The sequence below is a fragment of the Aphelocoma coerulescens genome, chromosome 2, assembly GCF_041296385.1.
Source record: "Aphelocoma coerulescens isolate FSJ_1873_10779 chromosome 2, UR_Acoe_1.0, whole genome shotgun sequence".
Classification (NCBI taxonomy): domain Eukaryota; kingdom Metazoa; phylum Chordata; class Aves; order Passeriformes; family Corvidae; genus Aphelocoma; species Aphelocoma coerulescens.
Window position 1 is genome coordinate 127,809,825 of NC_091015.1, and position 11,119 is coordinate 127,820,943.

General features: G+C 39.4%; 1 protein-coding gene across 1 annotated transcript; it reads left to right on the plus strand.

The window, feature by feature from the left end:
• The first annotated feature begins 551 nt into the window (after positions 1 to 551).
• MRPL15 (mitochondrial ribosomal protein L15) lies at positions 552 to 8,096 on the plus strand. Its single transcript, XM_069004749.1, has 5 exons — positions 552 to 703; positions 1,605 to 1,762; positions 4,119 to 4,284; positions 4,754 to 4,877; positions 6,128 to 8,096. The coding sequence occupies exons 1-5, from the start codon at positions 605 to 607 to the stop codon at positions 6,463 to 6,465; spliced, it is 885 nt and encodes a 294-aa protein (XP_068860850.1). The 5' UTR covers positions 552 to 604; the 3' UTR covers positions 6,466 to 8,096.
• Positions 8,097 to 11,119: the final 3,023 nt, after the last annotated feature.

The following is an 11,119-nucleotide window of genomic DNA, read 5'->3' on the forward strand; positions in this document are numbered from 1 at the left end:
GGCACATTTGGAGTGACAGTGTTTGTTTTCCCAAACAACCATTACAGACGATGGGGCCCTGCTCTCCTGGAGATGGCTGCACACCTGCCTGCCCATGGGAAACAGTGAATTAATTCCTTGTTTTGCTTTGCTTGGGTGCACAGCTTTTGCTTTCCCTATTAATCTGCCTTTATCTCAAGCCACGAGTTTTCTACTTTTTATCCTTCCAGCTCTTTCCCCGGTCCCACTGGTGGGGCAGCGAGCCTGTGTGAAGCTTGGATGATGTCTGGGGTTAAGCCTCGACAGCCTCCGACCGTAATGGGTATTTCCAGTACCGGCACGGGCTGCAGCACCGGCCACTCGGGTTTAGATGCAGCCTGATGGTTTTAAAGACTCGCCTTTGAAACACTTGGCTGAGGTCTCTGTAATAAAACAGCAGGTGCTGGAAAACGAAACGTAGCGAGGGCCTTTTGCTCAACCATTGGAATTCCGAGCTCCGGCACCATTAAAAGATCGGGCCCGCCGGCGGCTGCGCGACACTGCTGGGAAGGCGCGGGAGGTGCGGTTTACGCTGCTGCCGTAAAGCGCCGTGGCCGGGCGCGGGCGCCCTTGAGAGTGAGCGGCCATGAGCGGGAGCGGCGGGAGCCGGGCCCTGGAGCTGCTGCGCTCGCTGCCCAGGGTCAGCCTGGCCAACCTAAGGCCCAACCCCGGCTCCAAAAAGCGGGTGAGTGCCTGCAGCCTGCCGTGGGGGGCCCTGGCGGCAGGACTGTCTCTCGGCAGCCGGCGCGCCCGGTCCCGGTGTGGTTCGCCGCCAGGGCTGTCGGAAGGACATCATCCTGGCAGGACCAGGAGAATGACCTGGCCAGAATAGGCGTGGGAAGGCAAAGGAGTGGATGGCACTGCTGTGTGTGTTGGCCCCGTGCTTGCCCTTTGCGTGCCTTGTTGCCGATGTGTGTGGCCATCCCCACAGAGAACTGGCTGATGAGTGGTGCTGGCTGAACCTCAGGGCCATTGGTGGGGCTGGAGGGGAATAGTAAAAGGTTTTTCATTCCACATGTTGATGGGATGGAGTAGTATGTTTGGAAAGGGAGGGTCAGAAGGCTTACGAAGAAAAGGGATGTGATGCCAGCTAGCATTCTTTTTACCGTCTCTTGAAAACAAAACTGTTATCTGTCTCCTTATAAAGTGGTAGAGAAATTAAGACAAGAAACCAGGGAGAAACCTCCCTGATTTGGGGGAAATGTTGAACAGGGGGATGAGGTTCAAAGGCTGAAACCATAGGAACAGAGAAGGGAACAGCAAGCAGCACTCTCCTAAAAGTGCTCAAGACTGCCTAGAGCTACTAAATAGTATAGAATTCAAGTGCAGCTTTGTGTTAGACACGACCATCTCTGCCACCAAAGGAAGCTGACTTGTCCCCAAACTATTTGTGGTGCCAGCCTAAAGCTGTGCTCTGCAAAAACCATTAACTGCTTTTCTATTTTTCCACCTAGAAAAGATCTATAACGTAATTTTTTCCCCAAGAATCAGCATTTCGCTCAATTGCTTCTATCTCAAAAATCTGATGTTTTATAGATGCTTGTCTCTGAAGTAGTTGACTAAATGTATCACTGATTGTTTTGAAGGAAAGAAGACGTGGCCGTGGAAGATACGGTGGTAGGAAGTGTGGCCGAGGTCACAAAGGAGAAAGACAAAGAGGGAATCGCCCCCGATTAGGCTTCGAGGGTGGTCAAACTCCATTTTACTTGGCCATACCAAAATACGGATTTAATGAGGGACATAGGTAAGTTTCTTCACGTTTACTTGGAAATTAATAATTGTCTGCTTTTCTTGATCTTTCTCCTGAAGCAAGAATCTAATATGCCTAAACAGGCCTAACTGAAAAAAGTTCGGCCTCCCAAATTTCTCTCAGGTTGTTAGCTACTTTACCAGAAGAATCTCCCATTTCTTGTGGGATCATTCTTTTAATTATTTCCTGTTTTGTACATCTGCTTATTTACTCTCTTCATAATCCTTCATGTGCAGCAGGCTACCCTCCTCTTCCAGCTGAGTGAATTTCTCCTCTGAAAGTATTCCTTCATTCCTGCTTGTTTTTCCCTCATAACCCAGTGAACTGAGTGGGAACAGTCCCAGTGATAGGAGTGAGGATGTTAGGCATGGAGGTGTAATCCAAAGCCTTGCTTTGTTGTTTCTCCTCACTTTATTCACCAGAAGCTCTGATCTGCTGCCATCCAAACAATTCTGCTTCTCTTCATGGTTGAACCTTTTCAGCACTCTTGACACTGTGGTCTTTGTCTATCTGTGCCCCGCCTGTTCCACCTAGGATCCTAACAAGCTCTTTAATACCAAATCTGCTGGATGAGGCATTTAGTCATCTTTCACCATTGTTCTCCTTGGGCATTCTGCCTTGTTTAATACTTTTGTCCTTTTTGCACATTGCACTGGTTTGTGCCATGTCTTTATCCCACCTTTCTAATGTCTAAGGTTATTCTTCTAACATGTCTTTTCTCCAGTCACTGTTCTCACCTGGAGAGATGTATTGTCAGCGTTTTCCAAATTTTCTTCACTTATATTGATAATTAAAAAATTTGGATTAAATTTTTTTTATTTGTTTGGGTTTTTTTTTAAAGCTGGGCTTGTTTCATCAGATAGCATTTGTGTTAGGTGGGTCAGTAACCATTTTGTTGCTTTTAGATGTGGTCTTGAAAACTTCTGTGTCCATACAATGCTGCTACAGGCAGTAGTAACAAAAACCTACACCAAGCAGACAGTTCAAGGATGAAAATACTAATGTGTATTTGTGAATTGTTAGACTTGATTTCATGTTCCATTTCCTGTTACCACTGCATCAATAGCTGAGCACTTCTATATTTCCATTCTTTATGCATGTGGTAGACTTACAGACCTGTCCCAGTTGTTAAAGAGTTTTCTCTGAATCTTAATAGTTTGGAAGTCTGACTCAGATTTTCAGGTACTGTTATTTCCTCTTGATTGCTTAAATTATTATAAGAGTAAACAAGAAGCAATTTCAATAGCTGAAAGCAGTGTAGATCCACAGTCCTGCAAAGGAAATGCTCTAGAATGCAGGCACTCAGCATCTTATGTTAATAGTAGTCACAAATTCATAAATATCCAACAGAAAAAAATCCAGCCTCCTGCAGTGACAAGAAATTCTTAGGGTCTTGCTGTTTTTGACAACGTCTGACAGCATATGAAAACAAAAAAAGTGCTCTGTAGTTTCAATGTCAATGTAGTTTCAGTGTCAGGCTACTGTAAATGTTTCTGTGGTGACCACTGTAAGTGCCCTCGAGTGACGCTGTTGGGCAGGGGGGAGCACACCAAGCAATGTCTCTGCCTGTTTACCTTCACCTCACTCCTCTTCTGCCTCCACTTCTTGAACTTTTTCTATGTAGGGAGCTGTCTGACAGCACAAATTCTGTAAGTGGCTTGCCAATAACAGCGATCAGCTGCTTCCCAGTTTTTCAGTTGCTGCTCAGAGGCTTCTGATAGCAGCCATCAAATGGATTGTAGGAGAAAGTTTTGAGCATGAGCATTGATGGTGTGAATAGACAGGAATAGTCTCTGGTATTAGAAAAGTGTGCTAAGGATTGGTTTGTACAGTAAAGCTAGAACTTCAGAAAACACAAAAGTAGGTTCTGCTGAAGCCAATGGCTGTTGACAAGAGATTCCAGCTCCCTTTGGGGATGTGGGTTAATGCATATTTTCTCAATATTTCTCTTCCTTGATGGTGTTTTGAGGGAGATTCCTTTCAGTACTTCTGAGAGGTCAGGTATAGTGGTAGTGGATCAGAAAATGTTGTTGGATGTAAGCTATGCAGGAGCAAGTACAGAGTTTGGCTGATAGTCTTTGACTAAGTTTGTAGGGGAGGAGATGTTTGGTTTTTTGACTGTATTATCAGTGAAGCCCCCAAGCTGGCTTCACTTTGAAGGTGGTAGTTATTTATTATCTTGTTGGTTTGCCAAGAAATGCTGACACTGTACTGTCTTAGTATTTTTTTAGTTTAGGAGTAGGTAAAAACCAGAATATCTCAGTTGACCAGTTGCTATTAAAGCTTCAGTTTTGTACATTTCTCATTGTTTTGTTTGAGTTGTTTGGTTTTTTTGTCTTTCTCTCCCCAGCTTCAGACGTCAGTACCAGCCTCTGAGTCTTCAGAGGCTGCAGTACCTGATTGATTTGGGCAGAGTTGACCCCACACAGCCGATTGACTTAACTCAGCTCATTAACGCCAGAGGTGTGACAGTGCAGCCTCTCAAGAGGGATTACGGTGTCCAGCTGGTGGAGGAGGTATGCAGACAACACACTTAGTACTTCAGGCTTTCAGATTGTAATTCCCACAGTTTGGAAGCATCTTTGATTCTCCAGATCAGTTTGCTGTGAAATTTTTGTGGATCATAAATCCACTAGAGGGCACTGTGTGTCAGCAAAAAAAGAAACAACTCAGGAGGATGTTTTCATACCTGAGGGGCTGCAAAAATGAGAGTTAAGGAGCACATAACAAAAGGCTGAAGAAGTATTTTACAACAGAAAACTAAAATGTAGTGAAAAAAATGTATGAGTATTTTGGAAATGGAAAGGTTTTTTTAATTCAGTCCAAGTGACTGAGGGCAATTTGGTTACCTATCTTGGTGCAGGGAGCAGACAATTTATATTATTTTGCAAGATTTAATGTTCATTACAAGTTTTTAGAGAAGAATAAATGTATATCTTAAAATACTCATTTTAATGTTACTGTAATATGTGTTGAAATTTACAGGGTGCTGATATTTTTGCAGCAAAAGTAAATATTGAAGTGCAGAGGGCATCTGAATTAGCAATTGCAGCCATAGAAAAAAATGGAGGCGTAGTAACAACATCATTCTATGACCCAAGGAGCTTGGGTAAGAACTTCTTTTAATTTCTGCCTTTTTTTTTTTTTTAATGTGCCAAAATTAAATGATCCAAATCAAAGTTTCAAACACATTTTTTAGTAGAAAGTCATCAGCTTATAAAAGCTTCAAAACCAGTTACGTGTATATTTATAGAATCATAGAATACTTTGGGTTGGGAGGGACCTTAAAGATCATCTAGTTCCAGCCCCCAATGATGAATGATAATGCATCCTCAGTTTTGGCTTTTTTCAACCATTCACCTGTTTAGTCCTTCCAGCGTTAGTAGTTGTATACCAATCAACCAGTTAAGGAAATCTGAATAGCTTTGTAAATAGAGGACCTAAAAATAATGTTTAGCTGAATTTTTGTCTTCTGTTTCCCATGTTTAATAGCACTAAGAAAACCCAGGAAAAAATAGATTTAAAAAATACTGTGGGTGTTTATATTTCTAATTTAAAATGCTTTTCCACTTAAAGTGAGGAAGTAAGTTACAGAAGCTCAGAATCATTCCAGTTAAAATGGCTATTGTTTTCAGAACACTTTCACTGAAGAATGAGGCTTTGCTTTGCTTGAGGCTGCATCCTGCCTAGCATTCATTCATGCAGTTTTTATTGACAATAATGCAGCTTTCATGTGTGAATGAGGCTGAGAAGAAGAGGAATAGATGTTTTTAGTGTGCAAAATATGCTACCCTGGAGTGATACAAGGGATTTTTTTCATTCCAGAAAAGAATAAAAATAATAAAGTTTAAAGATTCTGGAATTTAATTTGCCAAAATCAGTAAAATTTGAGGAAGAGACGATAGTCCCACAAAGGACTAAGTAGATACATGTGCCATTGATAATTCATTTAAAATACTTATAGAAACACTAAATTTGGCATTTGTTGGTACACTGTGTAAATAGCCATGCAAGTGCTTTGCTTCAAACTTGGAAATAGACCTTTAAATAAAAGGCAGCATCTAGCTTAGTTATGGTTATTTTTACCAAGCAGGTATTCTAAATGTATTACCAGTATCAACTCCTCTAGACTGATGCTATAAATACCAGTTAAAGCAGAGTTGTTTGTTTGGTTAAGTGAAACTTGCAAACCACTATCTCATTCTGAACAAGAATATTCTTGAGATTTGATTATTTGCTTGGTACTTTTTCATATAAATGTAGTAATTAATTTAGTAGACAATAAGAAGGTGTCATTTAATATTTTTAAATCTGTATTATGAGGTGCAGTCACTAATTTTCTCTCATGTTTGCCCACAGAAATTCTATGCAAGCCAGTAGTATTTTTCCTGCGTGGCAAACCTATCCCAAAGCGAATGCTCCCACCTGAAAACCTCGTCCGTTACTACACAGATCCCAGGAATCGGGGGTACCTGGCAGATCCTTCTAAGGTTGCAGAAGCCAGGCTGGAACTTGCCAAGAAATATGGCTATGTTTTACCAGACATAACTAAAGATGAACTCTTTAAGATGTTGAGTGCACGCAAGGATCCTAGACAGATATTTTTTGGTCTTGCTCCAGGATGGATTGTAAACCTGGCAGACAAGAAAATTCTAAAACCAACTGATGAGAGTCTGTTGAAATACTATAGCTCATGAATTCAGGACTGGAGACAACTGCAGGTGTACAGGAAACACCTGGGTATGAAATAATGGATAGAAGTGTGTGTTTGTTTGTTTTTAAGACTCCTATTATACTAGACAAAACATAAATTTTTCTTCATGTAATCTTCTGGTGTAGCTCTCAACTTTTTTATTGTCATAATAGAGTGTATCAAAAGTCTTAACATTTGAAAACTATGTGGAGTCTGACATAAAGTGGGCATCTGGGCACTTTCTCTTCCAATGGTTTGCCAGTTATTGTTTCAGGCAAAGGTTTTGGTGTTGCATTTATTTTAGAGGATAATTCCAAAGAGTTATTTGACCTAATAATTGGTTTATATTCCCCCCCCCAATTTAAAATCAGACACATGACTGTACAAAACTAGAATTAGTTTTAGAGTCATATTGCATAAAATTATAAGTTCTAGCAAATATATCTTGAATAGCTGTAAGAGGTATTTTTGATTGGGGAAAAATAAAAATAACCAAAAATAACAAAGTACAAAAGATTTCATTAACTTCTCAAATTCCATAGCCATGTCTTGGGTTTTGCCATTGCCATTAATAGCACCAGAGCCTGAGAGGTCTTGATTTTTTATCTTACTTCTTCATATGCAATTGAGAAAGACAGGGTGTGCAGTTTAAAATAACTTTCTATGTAAATTGGGGGGGGGGAAGATAACTGTCTTAATTCAAACATAATTTAAAACTTGTCCTGACACAAATGTAATCTCATTAATAAAATTGCATAGCAGGATCCAGAGTTAATGAAGGACAGATTATGAAGGATGGGGATGTGATGGGTGAAGTACACAGTTAAGATTCAGTTTGTGGTGACAGTGGACAAATGAATTTAAATGTTGTGAAAAGTTATGAACAAATTGTGTTTATGGGAAACAGCATTTTAATCACACCAACTTGATTAAGTCTTGAAAAATATTTTCCAACAAAGGTTTCTTTCGTCAGTCTCTCCAGAGTGCTGCGTTATTAGTATTCAAGAGTATTCTAGGTTTTGTGTGGAAGCTTAGGATTGGACATTTGGGACAATGAGCCAGACAGTAAAGAAGGGTGAGGGGGGAGACCAAGATAATGTATCAGAACATGCTCTGACTGCTCAGAAGTTAATGAGCTGCTTCATAATTTCATGGTTTAATTGAAGCTGAATTTGGTTTTAAAATAGTCATAATTTGATTATAAGAATGCAGGAAGCAGTCCAGGGGACCAGAACAAGAGAAGTCATCTTGTTTTCCAATTTTCATGTGCCTTTGGAAGTGCTACTTAGTTTGCTGTAGCTGCCAAACTGTCCCATCTCATAGGGAAAGTCCTCTGTGTGCTAGACTCTTCTTTCTCCTGTATGACATCTGTATTTTGCTGGTATACCTCAATGGGGGAGGATTTAAGAAAAATCTTACTTTTCTTTCAGATAATAAAAAGAAGCAGATGAATTTTCGTTGATGTTTGTCAACCAACCCAGATTTTTCCTTTGCTCAACAACCTGCATTATCAATTAACATGAGCATCTGTAATCACAGAAAAAAATAAAACAAGTTTTCTCACTCTGATTAAATAATCTGAAATCAAGAGATTAAGAATAGAAAGTCATTAAATTCTGACAATTTACTCTTCAACTTCTATTGTTCCTTGTTAATGTGTGTTAAATGCTATCAGTAATGGTCATTCTCCCAGCTTGGGGTTTAAGTATAGGTGAAACATAGCAAAACAACAGCAATATAAAATTGGACTATGAATAGCAGGAATTTTGTTTTAGTAGCATTAACATTCATATTTTATAAGGTGCCCAACACTTTTTTGGCACGTTAAGAATAATGCTGTGTGCCAAAAAAAGTACAGTTGGTGTTAACTTGAATGTGAAGTAAATAACTTTCTCACTTTAGATGTATCCTGTTCTGCATCCTGATGATTGTTGGTTTGGAACCTTAAATGACAAGCAATACTTTTTTCTTTTTCTTTTTTTTCAAGTTTTTGTTATTACAATAACTTTACAATAACAATATTACTACTGCCTCCATTTGGGAAGGAGTTGGAGAGGGGGAAGAGTATTTATTGCCTTCCCTTATTTGTGCCATAATGTTTCTGTTTTTATGAATCAATTCACAATTGTATTTTGTGGAGGTGGTGGTACTCAACAGGAAAGCTACTTAACTGGAAGTGAAGAAGGAAGTTAGTCATATTAGTGAAGACCAGAAGACAAAAGTGTTTATGTATCATTGTGTATTTTGGGGAGGAGAAGACGGGGGAAGGCAAGTTTGTTTCCATTTCTGCTCTTTGTATTAAAATGAACAAATTGCTCTCAGCAACTTTTTTTCTAAATCAACTTCTTTGATACACACACGCGTACACGCGCTGGTTTCTGTAGGTTTCTAAATGGTTTTCAGGTGAAAGGGTAACTTGGATAAAATGATAACAGTGAAAGAAAGAATGAAAACAGGAAACAGATGTCTGGTGACGTCGAGGGATTGGATAGCACTTATTCAGTGAACGATGTCTTAGTCACAAGGCAGCTGTATCCTGGCTCTGATACTGCAACGGTACAAATACCTTGGAGCCAAAACAGCCACGTTCCACAAAATCCGGTCATTCTACTTTATAAAGGTGATCTTTTATCATCTTATAATTGGAGAGGGCAAAAAAGGGCTATGCATTCCTTTATTTAAAATATGCAATGCTTGTCTTTTTTTTCTCACTTCTGTTAACAGTAGCCAGTATTTTATATCAGTCGTTTGAATTTTTATTTACTAGTGCAAAAAGTCACAAGGCTATAGAGGATTTCCTGTTCACTTTATCTCATCAGGAACACAAGTCTCCGAGCAACCAAATACAGAATTATCAAAAGCACCAGTAAGTTATTGACAAGGTTTCTAATAAACCCATAATAAACAATGTCCCAAAGGACTGTTGTTTATATGTCAGACTTCCTGGTGCAAGACTAAGTCTGTGCTGGCATCTAAGGCCATTCTCCTTTCTTAGGTATATGGATGATGTTTTCATGTTCATAAGATAAAGGATTGCCTTGGATATCCTGTTTTGATACAGGTTTTTCATGTGCAACAATGCGTGACACAGCAAGAAGCACCCAATCTGCTGTAGCTGGAAAGGCATGCTGAAAGCCATGTCCATTTTTATCAGCAACATCATACTTCTGAATGATTACTTGATAAAACTGATTACAGATGTGAGACTGCAATCAATATAAAGGCCTGTAAAAAAGTACATACTTTGTTGTTTCATACTGTGATAATTAGAAATCACCTATTTCTTAGGAGCAGACTACTGACTGCAGCCAGTCCATACTATACTTACAGGTAGCTGGCTGCAGACTCAAAATGCAGTGAATTAAAATTCCCTTTTGCTCATATGGATGACAGTGATAACCTGGCTTCATTATAGTTCATATGGAATTTGTGTTTAACAGTCTAAAGTTGACTGTACAATCCACTGATTTCCAAAAATGAATAAATTAATGAATCACTGGCCCTGATCTGAATCCTCTTTGGCACTGTGCCAGCATTGTTTTGACATAGAAGCATAATTGATGTTAGTCCTCCAGGAAGTCATATAAAAGTGATCAATTACGAAGATAGCTTCCCATTGCTATTTTATTATTTTCTACCATTATTTCTATTTTATTTTCTATATTAAAACCTTAAATGCCAATGCAAAACTAATTTTGCACTGTTTAACACTCACTTCTGTAAGTAATTTGAAATTGTTGCACAAGTCCCATATTTTAAATATTTAAATGTTATATTTACATATATCTAAAATAAGAAAGATATTCTGTATATCCAAAATGTCCAATTTAATATTCTATATGCAGCTTTATGTTTTAAAATTTTCTGAAAAGGTGATCAGACAGGAATAGTTTTATATAACTCACAATCTGCACTTCAGTTTAATGTTCTGGTTTAGTCTATGAAGAGAGGTCCAAGTGTGACAGGATTCTTGCCCATTAGAGCAAAATTATGAACTTTTTAAGCTCCTTTATCTCCTGACCAGGTGGCTCATCTTGGTCTTTTGTAGCTGAATATGGCATTGTCTAAAGAAGTATGGTTTCTCAGTGGAAGCACACTATCCTCAGATCTGTTCTGTTCTCCTGTGCTTAATATCCCCTCTGATGCACATGCATCTTCTCAAGGTCTCTTCTCACCTTTCCCGTTGTGGTGGTGGGAACTACAGGGCTCAATCATTCTCACAGTGTCATCCTGTCTGGCCCACTCTGAGTTTGAAAATCTGGTTGTTTTATGTGCCTCTGGAGCAGGAAAAGTGTTGATCATTCCTGCATCTGTTTATATGGGGGGGGTTGAGGGGGGTTGGCTTGAGTTTCCTGGACTGGTGTTGGCTTTTGTTGTTAAAAATGTCAACAGCGATGTTGTTTACTTGTTAACCTTGTAGATTCCAAGCCACATGCCAAGCAACTTGGAGGGCCCTTTGAGCATGGATTTGGTGTTTATCAGTCAATGAACACTCCTAGAAGAGTGCCTGTGCACTTAAATCAGAATTGCACACTCTAGATATCAATTTGAAAGGATAGGAAATTTTACATTCAATGCACCAATGCCCAAATCTGTCTCTCCTTGCACTTTTCTCCAGCCTCTGTAAGATTCATTCTGTCTCATGGTAGGATTGTCCT